This window comes from Mustelus asterias, chromosome 8, assembly GCF_964213995.1.
Source record: "Mustelus asterias chromosome 8, sMusAst1.hap1.1, whole genome shotgun sequence".
NCBI classification, from domain to species: domain Eukaryota; kingdom Metazoa; phylum Chordata; class Chondrichthyes; order Carcharhiniformes; family Triakidae; genus Mustelus; species Mustelus asterias.
In genome coordinates this window covers 111,929,633-111,953,671 of record NC_135808.1, presented here as the reverse complement: position 1 = coordinate 111,953,671, position 24,039 = coordinate 111,929,633, and the positions used below count along the sequence as shown (strand labels likewise).

General features: G+C 41.8%; 1 protein-coding gene across 20 annotated transcripts in view; it reads left to right on the top strand.

Moving 5' to 3' along the window:
- Positions 1 to 24,039, top strand: part of st3gal3a (ST3 beta-galactoside alpha-2,3-sialyltransferase 3a) — a 523,890-nt gene that overhangs the window by 359,762 nt on the left and 140,089 nt on the right. For all 20 annotated transcript variants that reach the window (XM_078218767.1, XM_078218753.1, XM_078218760.1 and 17 more), the window contains one exon: positions 19,834 to 20,020. In XM_078218767.1, coding sequence (XP_078074893.1) covers positions 19,834 to 20,020 — 187 coding nt within the window. The remainder of the gene's footprint in view (positions 1 to 19,833; positions 20,021 to 24,039) is intronic.

Sequence of the window (24,039 nt, the reverse complement as noted above, 5' to 3'; positions counted from 1 at the left end):
ATTAGGATGGTTTCTATTTTAAAATCCTACATGCATGTTTGTACAATATGCACATAGCTGATTACTCTATGTTACACCTCAAGACACGCTGCTGCATGAATGATACTTAAAAGTCTCTTTTAATCGGTGCTTTCATTGTTCACATATGTGAGTAATACATTCGTGCTTAGTTTACAATGGAAAAAAAACCCGAAAGCTGGAGGATTCTTTGGCATGCGTGACTCAAATCTAAATATCTACCGTGGATCAAATCCATAGAATTGCAGAGAGAAATTTTCACCTCTCTATAAAAACATGTTTACAGTTTCATACTAAATTCAAAATTGATTTTCATATTGAGTTCAGATAGGCAAAGGTGCTGATCTATTTGTGTACTGAGGAGGAAAGAAAATATGCCAGTTCAAATCAGATAGGGCACCATGCAAATCCCTACTTAAGATATACCAGAAAAACAATTAAAGCAAGATAGTCCTTAAATTTTATCTGTAGGTGTCGGCATTAAGCACGGTTATTTTTCAACAAAAGAAATAGGTTCTTTACTATTTGAGATAGGGGCCCAAACATTGAGACTAGAGTTTTTGCAATGCATTGTTTCAGCACAATTCTTTTTTTATTCATTTCACGGGATGTGGGTGCCGTTGGCTAGGCTAGCATTTATTTCCCTCCCTAGTTGCTCTTCAGAAGGTGATGGTGAGCTGCCTTCTTGAACCGCAGTAGTACCTGAGGTGTGAATGCACCCACTATGCTGTTAGGGAGGGAATTCCAACATTTTGACCCAGTGACGGTGAACGAATGGCGATACATTTCCAAGTAGGATGGTGATCCTTCTCTTGGAAGGATACTTTCATTCTTTCTAAAATAAATGTTTCAACGTATGCTCCTCATATTTCAGTGTATTCAGTATTGTATGAAGCTTTGGGTGAAGAATTGTGCTCATGGCCACAAACTGGCACTATTGCTACTGTCATTGCTACTGCAAACATTGAGACTTTGACCCTGCACTGAATAAACAACTTTATCTGAGCGCTATTGTACACAGTAAACTCAGTCTGCATAATACACCTTATACTGAATAATATCCTTAGTCAGGGAGATGCTCCTCGCACTGAATAAACTTATCCTTTGAAAAGATATTAAATAAATGATTTGCTCCAAAAAATGTTTCTTGTAATTAATAAAATCATTAAGTGATATGTTCTATCTTGCCCAAGTGAGATGTTCACATATTAATTTGATCACTCACTCAGAGGGATGCTGCTTGCCCAAAATAAAAGCCTCGCTTTCACTAAATAAATACATTACTAAAAGATTTTGATTGATTATGTTCCTAACCTATTGTGAGTGTAAGAACGCCTTTAAAGACCTCTTTCTGTGCCCCTTATAAGCTGAATAAGCTATTATTAGTAAACCCATAATTGTTTTCTTGTGTTAAATTTCTAAGGTTTGCTTTAACTTTCCTACGAACATTTCTGTGGTTCTTCTATTATTTCCCAATTATGCAAAAGCAACAATGGATTAGTCAGGAATGAAACTGGTTGCCAATATAAGGAAAAAACTTTGATCCTCAGAAAAGCATCCATGGAGCCTTGGTGCTTAGTTGTTGCTTCCAAATTAAGGAGTAAGCTCCTCTTATCTGGTTTCTTAAGTTCCACATTTGTCTCATATAAGAACATAAGAAATATGAGCATTCAACCCCTTGAGCCTACTCTGCCATTCAATAATATAACTGATCTGAATGTGCACTTAATTCCATTTTCCTGCTTGGCCCTTGTTATGGTTCAGGTTAGAAACTCCAAAGTGTTTTATGAAGCCCGCCTGAATCATAAGTTTTGCATTTTGAATTTGGCTAGGATAAGCATGAGATGTTTCACTTCAGGTGTGATTCAAAAGACCCACTGGGGAGCTTTTATCAAACAAAGTTTATTTCAAAATAAAGTTAACATGTACAGTAAGAAAATTAGCAAGAACTTTGTTCAATTACAAACAAGAAACAAAACAACTACTATAATGTATAACTCCTAATGAATATCTCTAATGTGTTCCAATTAAGACCAAAACTCATAGACAACAAAAACCCTTTTCACAGGTTTAACACAGCACAGGATACTGCTCACATGATAATGGAAATTTGAGTCTGCAGTTATCTGGATTCATTCCAAACAGTTTGAAGGCAAGACAGTTTTCCAAAGCAGCAGAGAGACTCTGATCCAGCCCCCAAGAACAAAGATTTTCACCCTTCAGGAAAGCAACAGAATTTTCAAAACAACAGGGAGAGAGGGAAAACACTTATTTTAACTTGCTGTCCCTTCTAAAACTCAACTCAAAACCTGCAGCTCCAAACTGAAACTGAAAATGAAATCCCTGTCACCTGAGCTGCCTACAGTTTTTCTCCTCCCAACAATGACATCACCTAAGGCTGTGAGCATGAATTTAAAAACTCTCAAAAGTACACTAACGTCACACCCTCTATAACCCTTAAGTCCCTTGTCAATCAAAAATTTGTGTAACTCGACTTGAATATATTTAGTGAACTGCTGATACTTGAAAGAGAGGTGCTGGGACAATTTTTACATGTCGCAAATTCAAACTGCATTTTCTGACTTTTCAAAAAAGTCAAGAAAGACTGTGGTACACTTGCTTTCCTGAAGCTAATGCAAAAATTGCCTAGGTTGAAGTTAGCATCTGTCAATAAAAACAGAAACTTCTGGAAATAGTCAGCAGCTCAGGGAATGCCTGTAGAGAGAGAAACAGAGTGACATTTCAGGTGGACCTGTTGTCGAAGCCAGAAAATGTACAGAGATATAACAGGTTTTCAGCAAGTATAGAGGCTGCGAAACAGGAGAAAGAAGGAAAGGGAAGGTATGTGATGGTGTGGAAGGCCGATGAGATAAATGACAAAAGAGATTATGGTACTGGTGAAAGATGATGGGAATGGGATAAGTAAAGAAACTAAAGATGGGGTTCGAGAAGATGTGAATGAAAATAGGATTATCACAAAGAGCTGCCGTCTGCAAAAGATGAGGGCAGAAATTATCTGAAATTGTTAAGTCCAGAAAGCTGTGAAGTACCTCATCAAAAGATGATGTGCTGTTCCTTGAGCTTATGTTTAAGTTCATTCGCACAGCATAGGAGGGCAAAGATAGAATGACAAAGATGTGGGACAAAGAATTAAAATGATAGGTGACAGAAGCACGGGCTCACACTTGCAAACAGAATAGAAGTGTCCTGCAAAGCAATCACCTATTGTATGTTTGGGCTATCCAAAGTATGTTTAGACTCCAATGTAGAGGATTTCATATAATAAAAATGAATACAATATGCTACATTGAAAGAAGTACAACTTATGAGTGGTCTTCCAACCTTTTAAACATTGTTATTTTTAGGGGATGGCTGGAATTATAGAAACCTGTCATATAGATCACAGTTAATTTGTTTGGTTCAGATCAGTGACGCAGACGTGAAGCTCCTGATGAAATTCTGTAATTAATGTTTATCTTTGTGATCTGTTAATTCTTGTTTTTGCAAACGTTGAGCAGATCTGTGTATGTGAATGTGCATTTATTAAATAATGCACTTCCACATTTTCCCAAGTTTCTAACCAATGTGGAACAGTGGGAATAGAATTGACTGCGCACTTTCCCAACAGTCTGTAACAATGGTCTCTATTGATAAAGGTTTTAGTATTAATGGAAACTTTAATTTTCATCAAAACTGCTCTTTCCCTCCCCACTTTCCCTATGCTTTCTCTGTTGATATGGAATGTTTGTTTTATGTTAGCCTTTATGTTATAAATGCACAAGAAATAGGAGCAGGAGTAGGTCATCTGGCCACTACACTATTCTCTAAGATCATGGATGACCTTCTACCTTCTAACATCATCTCTGTATCCCTTAATTTCCTTAATATCAAAAAATCTGATGACCTCTGTCTTGAATGTGTTCAACAACTGAACATCAACAGTTCTCTGGTATAGAAAATTACAATGATTTCGACCCTTTTGTGTGAAAAAGGTTCCCCTCATCTTGGTCCTAAATGTTTCTATGGTGGTGGCCCCATGTTCTAGTTTCTCCATCTATGGGAAGTATTTTGTTTTTCATTACATGGGACATGACCATCTCCTGACAAGGCCAGCATATGTCGCTGATCCTAAAATGGCCTTGATAATGTTGTGGTGAGCTGCCTTCTTGAACTGCTGGTCCATCTATCGTGGGGAAGGCTGTGGCGTGATGTTTTGTCACTTGACTAGTAACCCAGAGGCTCAGGGTAATACTCTGGGGGACCCGGATTCGAATTCCACCACAGCAACTGGTGAAATTTGAATTCATTAAAAATCTAGAATTAAAAGTCTGATGACCGTGAAACCATTGTTGATTGTTGTATATCTGGAAATCTGCCATATTTACCTCGTCTGGCATACATGTGACCCCAGACCCACAGCAATGTGCTTGACTCTTAAATGCCCCCTCTGAAATGGTCTAGCAAACCACTCAGTTCAAGGGCAATTAGGGATGGTCAGTAAATTAAGGGGCGGCACGGTGGCACAGTGGTTAGCACTGCTGCCTCACAGCGGCAGGGACCCGGGTTCGATTCCTGGCTTAGGTCACTGTCTGTGCGGAGTCTGCATGTTCTCCCCGTGTCTGCGTGGGTTTCCTCCGGGTGCTCCGGTTTCCTCCCACAGTCCGAAAGACGTGCTGGTTAGGTGCTTTGGTCATAGTAAATTCTCCCTGAGTGTACCCGAACAGGCGCCGGAGTGTGGCGACTAGGGGATTTTCACAGTAACTTCATTGCAGTGTTAATGTAAGTCTGCTTGTGACACAAATAAATGAATAATGAATAAGAATAAATGCTGGCCCTGCCAGTGACATCCCCTAGAGCGAATAAAAAAAAGATACACCCTTGGTACTATATTCATGGAGGAGGGTAAGCTGCTGGAAGATGGAGAAGGGCTCTTAACTGATTCCCTAATGTTTACGAATATTGTATGTTAGGGGCGAGAAACATTTTTATTCTCTCCCTATCTGTCTGTAAGCAGAAGTGTTTTGAATTATTTTTAAAGTAGGATGTGGTGTATTTCTCCTGTTAGTGTGATCCAATTTCATAATCACCGGCAGCAAACCTGTAAAAAACCAGAGAAATGAACATGAGAAACATAGGAGTAGGAGGAGACCATTTGGCCCTTCGAACCTGTTCCGACAATCATTATGATCATGGCTGATCATCCAACTCAATAGCCTAATCCTGCTTTCTTCCCATAACCTTTGATCCCATTCGCTCCAAGTGCTATATCCAGCTGCCTCTTGAATACATTCAATGTTTTGGCATCAACTACTTCCTGTGGTAATGAATTCCACAGGTTCACCACTCTTTGGGTGAAGAAATGTCTCCTCATCACCGTCCTAAATGATATACCCTGAATCTTCAGACTGTGACCCCTGTTTCTGGACGCACTCACTATTGGGAACATCCTCCCTGCATCTACCCTGTATAGCCTGTCTAGTTAGTTCACACGATTTCTAGAGTCCAAGAAGTTAAAGTCCAATGGGTATTTCCTTTGCTCCAGAATTTAGTCCAGATGAGTTTCTGGTTGGAAACAACAAGAGAGTCTGTGAAATAAATGATTATGCAGTACGATGGAGGTTCTGTGCTTTTGCAACTTCACAGACGATGATCAAAGGCTTTTAAAATCAGACAGCTTCAAGGAGTTGAATAATGTTGGCCAGCTGCTTGCTCAGCCAGGACTGCTGGAGTTCTTTCTGGTTGGTGTTAAAGCAGCAGTCTCGGAGTTTCTCAGTTCTCAAAGGAATATAAAGATTTCAAAATGGTCCTGTGAGCCATGTGACCTCCTTTCTCTACAATGATGTCAAAAGGGATGTTTATCTATTGCCTGGGACTGATCATGTTCCAACCAATAGCTTTTGAAAAAGTTACCATCCATATTTTGGTTCTTGTGATGGGAAGCCATTGTCTCGGCAGGTTCTGTGATTCCGCTAGAGAGGTAAGCCAATCAAGATGCAAATGACTTCCATTATCCCCTCAATGAAATGGAGCTGGATAGTCCCAGGTGTGAGATGAGTCTGTTAGCAGGAACCACGAGTTTCGATTTGCGAGTCCCCTGGTTTTATGATTATAATATCCTTACAACTGGGTGTGAGATTCCACGATGTTGACAGGAGGATTCTTTTGTTCTTGCAACTCCTGTGGGTCACTTCCAGAAGAGAGGACCAATCCTGTGGTCATGTGACTTGCAGCAGATATCTTATTAGTTCAGCAGAAAGTCCATTTAAAAAATAGCAAAACATAAGCTTTGATATATACAGTTTGATTTGACTTATTATTGTCATGGAGGTTCTGTGCTTTTCCAACTTCGCAGACACAGTATTAGTATACAGTGAAAAGTATTGTTTCTTGCGCGCTATTACAGACAAAGCATATCGTTCATAGAGAAGAAAGGAGAGAGTAGTGTTACAGTCATAGCTAGGGTGTAGAGAAAGATCAACTTAGTGCGAGGTAGGTCCATTCAAAATTCTGATGGCAGCAGAGAAGAAGCTGTTCTTGAGTCAGTTGGTACGTGACCTCAGACTTTTGTATCCTTTTTCCCCAATGGAAAAAGGTGGAAGAGAGAATGTCCGGGGTGCGTGAGGTCCTTAATTATGCTGGCTGCTTTTCCAAGGCAGTGGGAAGTGTAGATGGAGTCAATGGATGGGAGGCTGGTTTGCATGATGGACTGGGTTTCATTCACGACCCTTTGTAGTTTCTTGCAGTCTTGGGCAGAGCAGGAGCCATACCAAGTTGTGATACAAGCTCTGGATTTTTTTTCAAATCTTACTGACATAACAGTTATATTTCAGCATTATGACCAAGAGGATGCATCGATAGTCAGTAGTAGAGAGAAGCCAAGTCATCAAAATGTTGGTAAATGGTGAATTGAGGTTGCACTCACTGGAACTGGAGTTGGTTGAGGCATCTTTGGACAGCCCAGTCTGATAGGGGCTGTACTAGTTGTTGCTCCTTCTCCTCTTTAACTCACTCTTCCTGCTCTGTTGCTCTAGATATATTTGATGACAATGGCTATGCTTTCGTGATAAAAAGGTTGTGAAGATTGCAGGAGACTAGGGTGAATTGTGATGTGCTCTGGAGAGTACTGGAGGATTCCTCCAGTATGATCTCAGCTGCAGAAGCATTGCTTAAACATCTCAGTATCTGCTCATTGACATTTCATGTGGCAGCGTGGCTCCGAATCATGAGCCCGGCGAACAGTGGATAGATCTTGTTGCACAGTAACCAACTGCTGGTTTCTAATTGAGGTTCAAATGTTAGCGATACAGCAGACTGGTGCACAATGAATGCATCACAACTGCTGATGGGATAGTGGGCATTAACCTGCACAATGTTGTTAGTGTGAGTATCGTTACCAGCATTAAGGGTGTGGAACCGTTTGTGATTGCAGCATATCTTTGCTTTGCGGGAGATGGGCATAAATTCAATGTACATTGGTTAACTGCACCCTGCACCACTGGGATGCTTGCAATCTCAGCAAAGCCATGTAATTACTCTGCCTGCCTCCCTCTAGAAAGAGAGATAACAATGTACTACTCCCTCTTGGCTCACAGAGGGGCAGTGACCTTTTTTATACTGCATTGGATGCAAAACTGTGAGATCTTGGAAACACAACTTGCTCTAACCAGGGAGGAACCCAAAGCAAAGGAGTTGAAGGCTGTGGCCTCTTCTATAGTCATCCTTGCCTTGCGTTGAGGCTGCATGGCTGCCTGCAACAGGTTATGTTTTTTAGTGAGCACCTCCTTAGTGAAGCTATGGGCGACGTGGTGGCACAGTGGTTAGCACTGCTGTCTCACAGTGCCAGGGTTTGATTACCGGCTTGGATCACTGTGTGGAGTCTGCACATTTTCCTTGTGCTTGCATGGGTTTCCTCCCACAGTCCAAAAGACGTGTTTGTTAGCTGCGTTGGCCATGCTAAATTCTCCCTCAGTGTACCTGAGTGTGACGAGTAGGGGATTTTCACAGTAACTTCATTGCAGTGTTAATGTAAGCCTACTTGTGACACGAACAAACAAACTTAAACTTAGATGTCACACACACTGTCCCTCCCTGAGATTGTGCTTAGTGAAATCCACCCTGCAGCCCCTGGTTGGATATGGCTGAGAAACATTCTCCTGCTCCTCCCTCTTCAAGCAGCTTATTCTTCTCTGTGTCACTTCTGCTCATTCTCCCTGTCCTGCTGCAAGGTAAAGGGGGTAGAAACCACAGCACATGTGACTGGGAGCATGTTTTGTGAGCAGTGGGAACCAAGGCCATTTCAGCACCTGTAGGTATCTTCAATTCTAATTAGCTGTACAAATCCCCAAACACGGGGTGGCATGGTGGCACAGTGGTTAGCACTGCTGCCTCACAGCGCCAGGAACCCGGGTTTGATTCCTGGTTTGGGTCACTGTCTGTGTGGAGTTTGCACATTCTCCCCATGTCTGCGTGGGTTTCCTCCGGGTGCTTGGGTTTCCTTCCACATTCTGAAAGATGTGCATTGACCCGAAAAGGCGCCAGATTGTGGCACCTAGAGAAATTTCACAGTAACTTCATTGCAGTGTTAATGTAAGCCTTACTTATAATTAATAAATAAACTTTACTTTTTACTTTATAAACACTTCTAACTGAGCAACAGCCAACAAAAATCAACCAGCAACTAGACTGTAAGTGATTGATGATCCTTTTAAATAGCACTGGTGAGAGGGTGTTTTCTGCTGCTGATTGCACATTCAATTGTTTGAGGTAAGAGTAGGCGTTAGCTAAAGCAGTAGTTCCCAATGGCACGCTAGTGTCTGTGAAGACCTCCCAAATGCGCTGTGAAAAACAATTCAAAATGATTCAAAATTAATTTATTAAACTAGAACTAACCTTTGTCTTCACCTCTGTGATAGGCATTTCCAAGACCCAATGATTCTTGGGCCTCCTGCACATGTGCCAGCTGAGTAAGAGCTACATGCGTGTAGTTTAGATTTTTTATGTTGGTCAGGCCCATGTGCAAGACCAACATAAAAAAATCTAAACTACACACGTGTCGCCCTTTCTCAGCTGGCGCATGTGCAGGAGGCCCAAGATTCATTGGAACTTGAAGCTGAAGACCAAGGACCCCATGCACCTGCACAAAGAGCAGAAACTCAAAAAGAGCACAAAAACCTGGGAGAAGCAAGGAGAGGTTATAAAAACAGGCGCGAGGACAGGGAGAAGTTAAAAATAAAGTTCCCAGTAAGGGGATAAGTCAGAAAATGGAAGGTGTGTCTCAAAATCTTTTATGGTATAGAGGTATGTGATGACAGATAAAAGGTTGGGAACCACTAAGCCAGAGCACAAAGGTTGAAAATGGCACCGATAGAGTCAGATCAGACTAATGTCACAATCTGCCTATTTTTGAATACTTACAGTGCACACTGCCAGCACCCGGGCAAAGGACCCACAAAATGGCATCCAACCACATGCACCCACTTTCGGCCTCTACCAAAACTGTACGTGGGGGGTGGGGATACCAATTTACATGAAAAACAGCATTCAGTGGGCCAAAATAGGACACTATGCAATTGAATTTTGTGACTTAAAGAACTAAATCTTGAATATCATTATGTACTCTTCTGTGGTATTTTTGGTTTTACCTATGTTACCTGGATGGAATTTTCTTATGATGTAATATTTATTATGTTATTAAATGTAGCACTTTTGACAACATTAAGCAAGTAGATGTAGATTGCTTGCCATGCGGAAATGCTTATTAAGTCATGTGGGCCATTGAAAGCGTTTTGATTAATCTCAGGCTTACCGTTGTACCTACTTCTCATTTTTAAAAAATTTCCCGTTGAGGTGTCTTACAAATAAATTTATACCCTTAAAAAATTTCAGTGAACTTCCTTGATAACTTATTTTTTATATCTATTACCTTGTGTAAAACAGTTTGCTTCTAAGTTTATGAATCTTTCCTCCATATTACACAACTTGCACAAGTCAACTTTCAGTCTCCTGTATAATTCCATAGACTGCTATTGAATCACCTTTGAGCCATGTCTTTTAGAATTTGAGCATGTTGCAGCTCATTTTACTGGTAGTTGGGGTTTCTCAGGGGTCCTGTGCAACTATAAAATAGTTTTGATTGCTTTCCTATGCCACTCTGAGCTTACTAAAGAATTCCAGGTAGGAAAATCATTTATAGAGGGAGAGGAAGGACAACAGTTTCAGGTGCCACCTTAAGGTTTTTATTAAAGCAGAGATTAGTTGAGAGATGGGGGTGTAGAGATTATGAAGTTCCATTATAGTTGAATTGCAGTAGATGACACTGACAGAAGTGGGAGAGATTTTCCAGCCTCCCAGCGCTGTTCGCTGGTGACGGGTTTCTCTGGTCCCGCTGCTGTCAATGGGATTTCCTATTATGACACCCCACATCTCCACGGGTGGGGGTGCGCTGCTGGCAGGACTGGAGAATCCCACTGGCGTGAACAGTCGGAGAATTCCAGCTGATAAGGCACATTCGGGGGAATGCACAAAAGATTAAAAGCAGAAGTCGGAAGACCAAAAGCTGAGACAGGAGTAAAGTTGAAATAAGCTGAAGATTAAATTAGGATGTTGCCATGAATAAATTTGAGGATCAGGTCAAAGATGCTAATTCACTGTGTTGGGGAACAAGGATCCAGCATAGAAAAAAAAAGATGCATAATTGAGGTGCCCTTCAGTCATCAATGCAAATTATTCAAAAACAAAGTTAAGTTTGCTTTTCCAGATCCCTTAATTATTAGAGGTTCAAGTAGCATATTGAGATGAAACAAAAGGAATAACGGACATGGAGAATTAAAAATGGAAACATCATCATATCCAGTAACTGTCATTATCATGCCTGCATGGAAGAGAGCAGTAGCTTTAATTGGGAACAAGAACGGAGTACTTATCTCATTCATATCAATCCTGTACCTGTAAAGCTTTGGAAGCATACATGGAGCAAACAATGAAGGGAAAACTTTTCATTTTTTTTTGTCATTTATTCTTGGGATGTGGGTGTCATAGGACCAGCATTTATTGTCTTTCCGAAGGTGGTGGTGAGGCACCTTGAGTTGCTGCAGTCCATGTGGTATAGATATACCACGGTGCTGTTAGATGGTGAGTTCCAAGATTTTCATCCAGCACCAATGAAGGAACAGCAATCTAGTTCCAAGTCAAGATGGTGTGTGACCTGGAGGGTTTGATGAATGTTCTTTTGTGTGTGTGTGTGTGTTGGGGGAGGGGGGGGAGAGTTATCTAGAGTCACATCACCCATCAGGCCATTTGCAGTGAGGCGATTGTTTGACAGTTGGGAGTCTAGGAATCTTTGAATTTACAAGCTTTCTTATCACTGTCCCATGTAGATAGTTGTTTATCTGCCTTATTGTTCATTAATTCTTCGCAGTTATTACATTTGGCGCCAAGGTAAAGCAAAAATTTTTTCTGTCATCTGCTGTAAGTTGGGAGAACAGTCCTTGAATCAAAATCTTTTTCAGAAATACTACTGCAACAATTTGAATGCCAAAATGCCTTTAATTGGGAAGTTGGAACAATTTGACCCTGAAACAGAGCAGCGGATCCAATATGTTTTTTTAATCATTCATGGAAGTGGACGTTGCTGGCTGAGCCAGCATATATTGCCCATCCCTGAAGGCATTTGAGAGTCAACCGCATTGCTGTAGACCTGGTGTCACATGTAGGCCAGACTAGGTAAGGATGATAGATTTCCTTCCCTAAAGGACATTAGTGAACTAGATGGGTATTACGACAATTGACAATGGTTTCATGGTCATCAATGCACTTCTAATTCCAGATTTTTATTGAAATTCAAATTTTACCATCTGCCATGGTGGGATTTGAACCCAGGTTCCTAGATCATTACTCTGGGTCTCTGGATTACTAGTTCAGTGACATTACCACTACACCACTGCTTCCCCTAGCCTGTGGAGTGTCTCTGATTATCCTTTAGGCCGATGAAATTTGGGGGGAGGCAAAGCAAAAGGGAATTCTTCTAACAGCCTGCGGGGCTCAGACCGACCATCTAATTCGAAGTCCGACTTCTCCAGAGGCCCCGGATACAAAAACATTCAAACAGCTGGTTGAACTAGTCAAAGAGCACTATCACCCAAATCCATCAGTGATAATGTAGCAATATAAATTTAATTCTACAATGAGAAACACAGGGGAGACAATAGAAGCACTCATGGCACGGTTAAGGCAGTTAGCTGAATAATGTGAATTTGGATCGCACTCAACGAGATGTTAAGAGATAGATTGGTTCGTGGTGCGAATTAACTCACCATACAAAAAAAACTATTTCCAGAGACAGAACATACCTTGACAAGAAACTACAAAGGGTCATGAATGAAGCCAGTACATCATGCAAACCAGCCTTCCATCCATTGACTCTGTCTACACTTCCCACTGCCTCGGAAAAGTAGCCAGCATAATTAAGGATCCCACGCATCCTGGACATAATCTCTTCCACCTTCTTCCGTTGGGAAAAAGATACAAATGTCTGAGGTTAGGTACCAACCGCCTCAAGAACAGGTTCTCCCCTGCTACCATTAGACTTTTGAATGGACCTACCTCGCACCAAGTTGATCTTTCTCTACACCCTAGCTATGACTGTAACACTGCATTCTGCACTCTCTCCTTTCCTTCTCTATGAACAGTATGTTTTGTCTGTATAGCATGCAAGAAATAATACTTTTCACTGTATACTAATATATGTGACAATAAATCAAATCAAAAGAGCATTAGGGAATTGCTGAGGCTACAGAAAAAGGTGCATTTGAGTTACAAAGCGTGCAGTGTGACAAGGTCAACCAATTTTGGGAGGAAACTTCAGGGAGTTGTGGTGCCTGAGTCAAAGAGCAGTGAGCAAGACGGAACAGAGATACAGAAATACAGAAAGTCCAGACTGTAGATCAAGAACTTAGAAGAATGCTGCTGGTAGAGTGTGGAGCACGTCCAGGAAAGGTGTAAATTTAAAGATGCAGCTTGTTTTGCCTGTAACAGGAAGGGGCATATTGGGATTAAATAGCTGAACAAAGCCTATCAAGGCCAAAAAAAAATACAACTCGGGTGCATAGTTTAGCAACCGACTCAGAAGAAGAATCAGAAGTTTACAAAGTAAATAATCTAAAATGAGCAAGTCAACCCCAATTGTAATTATATTAATGGTGAATGGTTGACCACTAAAAAATGGAGGTGGATACAGGAGCCTCTGTCATCATCATAGGAGAGCAGACATGACGATATCTACGAGGCTGGGGTCCAGCCTCTTAAGTTAAGAAACACAATGGGCAAACTGGCCACATACACTGGAGAAGCCTTGAACATGCTCAAGATCACAGCAGCACCATAATCTTAACAACATCAAACACCCCAGTTACCAGTCATCGTGGTCAAGGGCCAAGTCTCATGGACCGAGATTGGCTCCGTCAGATCTGATTAAATGAGTTGGAGACTTTCAACATTAATGATGGCAGTTTTCATGGAATATTAAGGAAATACCAACAAGTTTTTAAGAATGAACTGGACAAAGTACAGGGTATCAAAGCAAAGATCTACATTAATCCTGAGGCAACATCCAAGTTCTTTAGAGCTCGTCCATTGCCCTTTGCTTTACACAAAAATGTCAAAGCTGAGCTCAAGCAACTGGAGGACTTGGGAATAATTAGGTAGTTTTCTGAGTGGGCTTCCCCCATCTGTTGTTAATTCAGACAGGACTGTCAGGATATGCGTAGATTATACGCTAACCATCATCGAAGCAGCAAAACTGGATTGGTACCCAATATCAAAAATCAAAGATCTGTATGCCAAGTTAGCTGGAGGGTTAACTTATATGCAACTTGATATGAGTCATGCTTATCAACAAATAGAGTTAGTTGTGGCATCTAGGGACTTTATAACAATCAACACCCTCAAAGGATTATATCAATACACCGGGCTGTCATTTGGAGTATCTTCAGCATGCACCATATTCCAACATATTATGGAAAGCTTGTTTCTGGGCCTGCCCAAGATAGTTGTTGTCTATTTGAATGATGTATTAGTTATGGGAGCTTCTGAAGAACACTTGGCAAATTTGGAGGAAGTGTTGAAAAGATTAAAAGAAGCAAGGGTAACGCTCGAGAGTAAAATGCACATTCCAAAGCCATGCAGTAGAATATTTGGGTTCAGGGCCGACATTTAAAGACTACATCCTATGGAGAAGAAGGTTAAGGCAATCCGAGGAGTACCAGCCCCCAGAAATGTATCAAAGCTTAAATCATTCTTGGGGATGTTGATTTATTATGGACAATTTATTCCCAACCTGTCCATGTTGCTGGCACCTTTACATGCACTTCTCAGGAAGTACCAAAGGTGGCATTGGAATGAACATCGAAAAGAAGCATTTAAGCGAGTTAAAATAACATTGCAGCCTTCAAGCCTCTTGGTCCATTTTGATCCTGTGAAAGAAATGGTACTGACCTGTAACGCCTTGCCACGTGGAATAGGAGCAGTATCATCCCACAGACTTGAGGATGGTGTAGCGAGACCTATCGTTTTTGCTTGACATTGAGAGGACATATTCCCAGATGGAAAAGGAAGGTTTGGTTTTTATTTTTGGGGTAAAAAGGTTTCATCAGTACATTTCCGAACAGCACTTTACAATAATCACCCACCATAAACCACCTTTGAGATGTTCAGAGAGGACAAAGCCATCCCCCCATCTCTACAGTGAGAGTCCAACATTGGGCCCAGGGGTTGGCATCATACAACTACACATTCCAACATAGGCCAGGTACTCACATTGCCAATGCGGATGCTTTAAGTTGTCTTCCTTTGCCACATATTATTCCACTGCCACAAGTGCTCGCTCTCAACTTTCTGAACACATTACCTGTATCAGCACAACAAATCAAGTTGAGGACCTAAAGGGACTCCATTTTGACGAGGATCGAACAGATGGTCCTTCACAGTTTGCATCATGACAAGTCCAAACATTTTCCACCTTTCCAAATCAGAAAGGGTGAGTTGAGTTGCGAAGATGGAGTACTGTTGTGGGGAGCCAAGGTGGTCATTCCTGCTCTTGCTTGAAAAGCACTACCACAAGAATTGCACTGTGCACATCCCGGTATAAGGAAAATGAAAATGTTAGCCTGGGGTCGCATGTGGTGGCCAGGGATCGATAAAGACACTGAAGACCTCATTAGATAATGCAACCAGTGTCAAATACAGAGTTTACCGCCCTGAACACTTCTGCACCCATGGGAATGGTCAGGTTGGTCATGGGTGCGACTCTATCTAGGTTGATTTTGCAGGCCCCTTCTCCAGCATGTTTCTCCTAAGTATTGATGCTCATTCAAAATGGATGGACATTCATGAGATGAAAACCACAAATTCCTTAGCCACAATTGATAAGCTACGGTGGATATTCACCACACATGGGTTGCCTGAAGTGCTGAGCTCTGACAATGGACTGCATTTACCAGCAAAAAATTTCAACACTTCATGCAAACCAATGGGATTCGGCATGTAAGAATAGCCCTCTACTGCCCAACCTCAAACGGGTTTGCTGAAAAACAGTCCTCTGTGCCTTTACAGCCTGTTTTCTACTAATGTTCAGAACAGCTCCTCATGCCACTACAGGAGTTACCCCTGCTGAATTGCTCATGGGAAGACATCTTTGGAAAAGACTCGATCTAGTGTTGAGCCAAAACAAGATGCACATGACTCCATCAAGATTGAGAGGGCTTTTTAGCTAAATGACTAAGTTTGCATAAGAAATTTCAATACTGGCCCAAATTGGGTCCTTGGATTCATCGTGGCCAAGACAGGCACAGTGTTTACGTAGTTGACTTACAAGGGAAGATAATGAAGAAGCATGTGGACCACCTGAGCAGAAGAGAACCACGCACAGTGTCATCATTGAAGATGGGGGTATTTGCAGAGTCTCCTCCTTCAGTTAGTTGTTTAATTGACCACAACCATTCATGACTGGATGTGGAAGGACTGCAGAGTTTAAATCTGACCGTTAGTTGTCGGATTACTTTGTTCTGTCCATCGTATGAAGCTTTCGATGTTTGGCACGTAAGTAGCCGTGTGTTGTAACTTCATTTTCAAAATGACATCTCATTTTGCTACATTTGCTCAAAATCTGTATTAATTAGCACAGTGGTAGAGATGCATAACACGATAGAAGGTTTCATCAATGTGAAGACCGGACTTTATCTCCACAGAAACTATGTGGTGATATTGCTTCCCTCACAACCTGCCAGAAACCCAGTCTAGAAGCTATGTCCTTCAGGACTCGGCCATCTTGATCAGCCATGGTGCTACTGAGCCACTCTTGAGACCATTAAAGTCCCTCACCCAGGGTATATTCTGTGCCCTTGCCAGCCTCAGTGCTTCTTCCAGTTGGTGTTCAACATGGAGCAGTACTAATTCATCAGTTAAAGGGGATGGGGGTGGTGCAGTAGGTTGTAAGCAGCAGGAAGTTTCCTTGCTCATGTTTGACCTAATGTCATCAAACTTCAGGGTGCCTGGAGTCCATACGACATATGAGCAGAATTACAACACTCGGCCCGTCGAGTCTGCTCCTCCATTCAATCATGGCTGATATTTTTCTCATCCCCGTTCTCCTGCCTTTTCCCCATAACCCCTGATCCCCTTATTAATCAAGAACCTATCTCTGTCTTAAAGACACTCAATGACCTGCTCTCCACAGCCTTCTGCGGCAAAGAGTTCCACAGATTCACCACTCTCTGGCTGAAGAAATTCCTCTTCATGTCTGTTTTAAAAGATTGTCCCTTTAGCCTGAGGTTGTGCCCTCTGGTTCTAGTTTTTCATACTAGTGGAAACATCCGCTCCACGTCCACTCTATACAGGCCTTGCAGTATCCTGTAAGTTTCAATAAGATCCCCCCTCATCCTTCTGAACTCCAACAACCATAGACCCAGGGTCCTCAACCGTTCCTCATACGACAAGCTCTTCATTCCAGGGATCATTCTTGTGAACCTCCTCTGGACTCTTTCCAAGGCCAACTCATCCTTCCTCAGATATGGGGCCCAAAACTGCTCACAATACTCTAACTGGGGTCTGACCAGAGCCTTATACAGCCTCAGAAGTATATCCCTGCTCTTGTATTCTAGCCCTCTTGACAATGCTAACATTGCATTTGCCTTCCTAACTGCCGACTGAACCTGCACGTTAACCTAAAAGGAATCTTGAACAATGACTCCCAAGTCCCTTTGTGTTTCTGATTTCCTAAGCATTTTCCCAATTAGAAAATAGTCTACGCCTCCATTCCTCCTTCCAAAGTGCATAATCTCACACTTTTCCACATTGGATTCCATCTGCCACTTCTTTGCCCACTCTCCTAACCTGTCCAAGTCCTTCTGCAGCCCCCCTGCTTCCTCAATACGATCTGTCTCTCTACATATCTTTGTATCATCTGCAAACTTAGCAACAGTGCCTTCAGTTCCTTCCTCCAAATCGTTAATGTATTTGTGAAAAGTTGTGGTCCCAGCACTGACCCCTGAGGCACACCATTAGTCACCGGCTGCTGTCCTGAAAAAGACCTCTTTATCCCCACTCTCTGCCTTCTGCCAGTCAGCCAATCCTCTATCCATGCCAGGATCTTACACTTAACACCATGGGCACTTAACTTATTTAACAGTCTCCTACGCGGCACCTTGTCAAAGGTCTTCTGGAAATCTAAATAAATCACGTTCACTGGTTCTCCTCGATCTAACGTCCTTGTTACCACCTCAAAGAACTCTAACAGATTTGTGAGACATGACCTCCCCTTGACAAAGCCATGCTGACTCAGTCCTACTTTATCGTGCACTTCCAAGTACTCTGCGATCTCATCTTTAATAATGGACTCTTAAATCTTGCCAATGACTGAAGTCAGGCTAACCGGCCCATAATTTCCCGTCTGCTGCCTCCCTCCCTTCTTAAACAGCATTAGCTACTTTCCAGTCCTCTGGTACCCTCCCTACCTCCAGTGATTCCTGAAAGATCACCACCAATGCCTCCATAATTTCCTCAGCTATCTCTTTTAGAACCCTGGGGTGTGATCCATCCGGTCCAGGTGATTTATCCATCTTCAGACCTTTCAGTTTCCCCAGAACCTTCTCCTTAGTGAGGGCCACTACACTCATCTGTGCCCCCTGGCTCTCCTGGAGCTCTGGCATCCCACTGGTGTCTTCCACCATGAAGACTGATGCAAAGTAACTATTCAGTTCCTCTGCCATTGCTTTGTTTCCTACTATTACTTCTCCAGTCTCATTTTCCAGTGGTCTCTTACCTTGTATTTATTGAAAAAAAACTCTTCCTATTTTCTTTTATATTACTAGCTAGCTTACACTCATATTTCATCTTCTTCCCCCCTTATTGCTTTTTTAGTTGTCTTCTGCTTGCTTTTAAAGGCTTCCCAATCCTCTGGCTTCCCACTAATCCTCGCCACTTGGTATGCTTTTTCTTTTGCTCTTATGCTGTCCTTGACTTCCCTCGTCAGCCATGGATGCCTCGTCCTCCCCTTAGCATGTTTCCTCCTCCTTGGGATGAATTTCTGTTGTGCTTCCCGAATAACTCTCAAAAACTCCTGCCATTGCTGTTCCACTGTCTTTCCTGCTAGGCTCCCTTTCCAATCAACTCTGGCCTGCTCCTCCCTCATGTCTTTATAAATACCTTTGTTTAATTGTAATACCGTTACATCTAATTCCAGCTTGTCCCTCTCAAACTGCAGGGTAAATTCTATCATATTGTGGTCACTGCTCCCTATGGGTTCCTTCACCTTAAGTTCTCTAATCAAGTCTGCCTCATTACACATCACCAAATCCAGAATTGCCTGTTCCCTAGTAGGCTCTGTCATAAGCTGCTCCAAAAGACCATCTCTTAGACATTCCACCAATTCCTTTTCTTGGGATCCACTAACCTGATTTTCCCAGTCCACCTGCATATTGAAGTCCCCAATGATTATTGTAATATTGCCTTTTTTATATGCCTTTTCTATCTCCTGATTTATTTTCTGCCCCACATCCTGACGACTGCTTGGGGGCCTGTACATAACTCCCATCAGGGTCTTTTTACCTTTGCGATCCTCAACTCTACCCACAGAGATTCTATGCTTTCTGATCCTATATCAGTTTTTGCTATCGATTTAATGTTTAACAAACGAGTCAATGTTTGAAGACTCCCACGACAACTCTCTCCTGAGTGTATACCATGTGCTGCCACCTCTAGTGTGTCTGCCCTGACAGTGACACAGGATATACCTAAAGATTGGTGATAGTGGTGTCTGGGACGATGTCTGTAAGGTATCATTCAATCAGACTGTGGGACACTCTCCCAATTTTGGCACAAGCCCCAGATGTCAGTAAGTAAGACTTTGCAGGGTCAACATGGCTGGGTGCGCATTTGTTGTTTCCAGTGTCGAGGTTTGTCTGGTTTCATTCCTTTTAGACTTTGTAATGGTTTGATGTAGCTGAATGGTTTGCTAGAGCATTTCAGAGTCAACCACATTGTTGTGGGTGTGAAGTCACACACCAGACCAGGTAAGGATGGCAGAATTCCTTTTCTAACGGATTTATGTGAACCAGATGAATTTTTACAACAGTCAACAGTAGTTTCATGGTCACCATTACTGAAAGTAATTTTCAATTCCAGATTTATTAATTGTGGTCAGCCATGGTGAGGTTTGAACCCGTGCCCCCAGAGCATTAGTCTGGGTCTCTAGGTTTGGTGCAGTGACATTACCACTACACACTGCCTTCCTTTAAATTACTGAATTCTTATTAATTTCTGCAGATTGAATGAAGCGCCTGTGAAAGGTTTTGAAAAAGATGTTGGTGCAAAGACAACTCTTCGAATCACATATCCAGAAGGTGCCATACAGAAACCAGCGCGTTACGAGAAGGACTCACTATTTGTGTTTGCTGGATTTAAACCTCAAGATTTCAAATGGTTGAAATACATTGTTTACAAAGAAAAAGTGGTAAGAATTGTCCTTCCTGCATGGTGGTGACATTTTGATTGGAACAGTAAAGACACAGCACTTTATATCTATTTGTTCAGTGATACTGGCCTATTAAGTAGCCAGTGTAGTAAATCCTCAAGTTCAATTTGGAGTGAAATATCAAAAATGATTCATTGAATAACAAGTACATTAGGAATTTTTTTTTTTTAATTATTCCCTGTTGACTTAATGTGAATAAGATACATCTTTGAATGACCACAGTCGGGAACTAGACTTCAGTGAGCAGTAATCTTCACTGGGATTGACAACTGGAACCAAGTTTAATCAGTAGTGGAATCAATAAGCATCAACCCTCAGTCAGAAAGCATAGCAGACAATAATAATCTATGAGTGATAATAGTCTAATAATGTTGAGCAAATTGTTCAATACTAATTGTGTGTACAAAATTTGCCCAATACTAACTGTGTACAAGGCTTATTAGTGACTAAATTGCTCCCTCTGCATTTGATTTACAATAGCATTCGGAGAATTTAGCATTTTTTTGAGATTCCTGGTTATGTCGGCAATGAATTAGAACATACTAAATAAAGCTTTTCTAAAATGAGCTTAAAGCTTAGTTAATAGTTGAACACATCAAAGAAGCACCGAATTGTTACAATGCAAAAGGAGGCAATTCAGCCAATAGTGTCTGCACGTTCATCCTTTCAGATAGCATGCCACTCTTGGGTTAGCGGATGTTTTATGAGATACAAAATGTGAGGAGAAAGTATGGATCAATGAAAAGTATCAGTATGACTTACCAGTACCCATGCTATCTATGTAATGAAATGTATTGAGATTTCTCAGTGGTATTCATTTATCCTTTCTTTGCAATTACAAAGAGAACTGTCTGCCTCACATTGGTAACTATCAACAATTGCATTTATAGATCAAGAGAATGAAAAGTCCCAACACGATCATGAAAATGTAGCAGTTTTATTTAACAGTCATTTTTGATTACAACCCTCATTACTGTGGTTTCTAAATTCACCAGCGAGATCTAACACAATGGGTGGGATTTTCCGGCCGTGCTCTCCCCGAAACCGGAAAATTCCTCCTGAGGTCAACAGACCTTTCCATCTTCCGCCCCTCACCCACTGCGATTCCCATGGTGGGCAGAACAGGAAGATTCGCCCCATTGGCTATCAAGGATCTTGTGTTTTTGGTGATTTTTTATCTTGTCACTTACAATATAAAATATTTGGATTAGATTGTTTGGCCTTAAATACCCTCTGCTGTTTAATCTTGGCATACAAAATAATGGCAGGAATCCGTTGTGCTGCATTCCTGCCCTTTTTTGCACTCAGCAAAATTCAGCCAAATTTGTGTTTTTTTTAATATTCATTCTTGGGATGTGGGCATCATTGGTTAGGCCAGGATTTATTACCCATCTCTAATTACCCTTGAGAGGGTGGCCTTCTTGGACCACTGCAGTCCATGTGGTGTAGGTATACTCACAGTGCTGTTGGGGAAGGAGGTCTAGGATTTTGACTGAGCAATAATGAAGGAACGGCAATATATTTCCAAGTCAGGATGGTGGGTGGCTTGGTGGGGAACTTCCAGATGGTGGTGTTTCCATGTGTCTTGTCTAGATGATTGCAGTTGTGGGTTTGGGAGGTGCCATCTGAGGACCCTTATTGAATTCCTGCAGTGCATCTTGTAGATGGTATACATTGCTGCTCGTCTGTGTTAGTGGTGGAGGAAGTGAATGTTTGTAGATGGGTGACAATCAAGTGGGCTATTTTGTCTTGAATAGTGTCAAGATTCTTGAATGTTGATGGAGCTGGACTTATCCTGGCAAGTGGAGAGTATTCCATCACATTCCTGGCTTGTGCCATGTAAATGGTGGACAGGCTTCGGGGAGTCAGGAGGTGAGTTACTCGCTGCAGGATTCCTAGCCTCTGACCTGCGCTTGTAGACACAGTGTTTATTTGGGTAGTCCAGTTCAGTCTCTGGTCATTGGTAACGCTGAGGATCTTGATGGTGGAGGATTCAGTTGTGGCAGTGCCATTGGAAGTCAAGGACTGATGGTTAGATTCTATCTTGATGGAGATGGTCATTGCCAGGCACTTGTGTGGTGCAAATGTTAGTTGCCACTTGTTAGCCCAAATCTGGGTATTGTTCAGGTCTTGCTTATTTACGAAATGCAACTGGAGGAATTGTGTCTGTGTTTCCTGTATTTTACATCAATGAATATAAGTTGAATTTTTTATTTTGCTGTTCCCCTCAGACCAATGGCATACTTAAACCTTGGAAAATTCTGTTGTGAATTCCCTATCCCATGTACTTCTCAGTTTTGTGATTTGGTATAAACAACACCCTCTAATTTTTTGTGTTGGAGTGTGTAATCAATTTATTTAAGTGTCTCGCCTCTTTAAATTTTTTGAATGGCCATCTATGCACTGTAACTTGAAGGAACCAACTTGTGTACAACCTGGGTGAAAACTTTTGGATTGCTGCATGACCACAAATCCTGAAACACTTTACCCCCCAGAAGGAAAAACCAGTTTGGATCATTATTCTTATTTCCCAGTTTTTTACTTGGGTTCCATTTTAAGGTGTGCAAGACCAGTTTGGACCAATATTCTTATTTTCCCATTTTTACTGTTTTTCCTTCTTTTCAACATAAAGATTGCCATAGTTCAAGAAAGAGGCCAACCACCACCTTAGCAACAAGGATCAGCAATACATTCCAGCCTTGTCTGCGGCACGCACATCACAGGAATGATTTTTAAAAAATCCATGGGTGTCAGGATTTATCCGAAAGTGCTCCGAAAGCTTGTGTCTTGTGCTACCAAATAAACCTGTTGGACTTTAACCTGGTGTGGTGAGACTTCTGACTGTGCCCACCCCAGTCCAACGCTGGTATCTCCACATCATGTCAGGATTTATGCCAGTTATTTTATTGATATGAGCTGATGAATTTTCCAGTGCAAGCCAGTTACTGTGCCAATGTGTAGGTATTTGATAATAGTAAAATTGTGAATGTTTTCTGTGAGACTGTGAGCTCAAAGAATGGTGGAACTTGATAAAGTACCGACCAACTCTGTTCCATTCAGTTATTGCTGAAAGTGGGAGCCAGTACTTGTGGAGTTCATGTTCCCTCCTCATCTGTCATTAGCACATTAGTGCAGGTAATCTGACGATCAGTAAAGTTCCAGTGAAAGGTTAAACCTGTACCTTACTGAAAGTGACAGGCATGTAATGTACACTTCTATTGTAAGCTATAGATTAATGTCAAAACCTAGCTATAGAAAGACGGTCCTAGTATATTGATATTTTTGAAGCACTGCACTGAACAGATAGTAAGAAGTCAATGGAAAATCGTAAAGGATTTGGCATACTTTTTTCATAAGCTTCCCAACTTTTCCCTTCTGATTCATGCTCAAATGTTTGAAAATCATTGGGTTATAACAATTTTTCTTTTCTGCAGGGCACAATTTGTTTGTGTGGATTATGAGCATTAAGTCAAACGTTACCTGTGAGCTTTTAATGCTGACAAATACCTTAACTTTGCCCATTCTGTTTGACACTGACAGTTTGACCTAGCCTGATAGAATGACCTCCTTCTACAGCACCAGGCATAATGCCCTGATCTTTATCAAGAAGGATGTGGTTTTTGCTTTTGGAAAGGATTTAACAGCAGGACCTGAGTGAAACATTGCTTTTCTCAATTTCATGACCACAGCCACGGTCAGCCAACCAAAATGAGAGACTGACTGCCATGGATTGGGAAGTTTGGAGGGATATCAGAAGATTTGGGATGTTGTGGAGCAGAGCGGGGGGTGGATAAAGTCAGAAGGGCCAGTAGGAGTTGCGGGTCAATGATGGGGAGGAGGACAGTGGAAGAATCGAGGAATAAATCTGAAAGGTTGAGGGAGGGGGAGGATGAGAGAATGATGGGTGGGGGGGTGGTGGGTGAGGATGGGACCTGAAAGACCCAGGTAGGCAACAGTTTGGGAAGGCTGAGTTCATGGAGGTCATGGGCGGGCGAGTC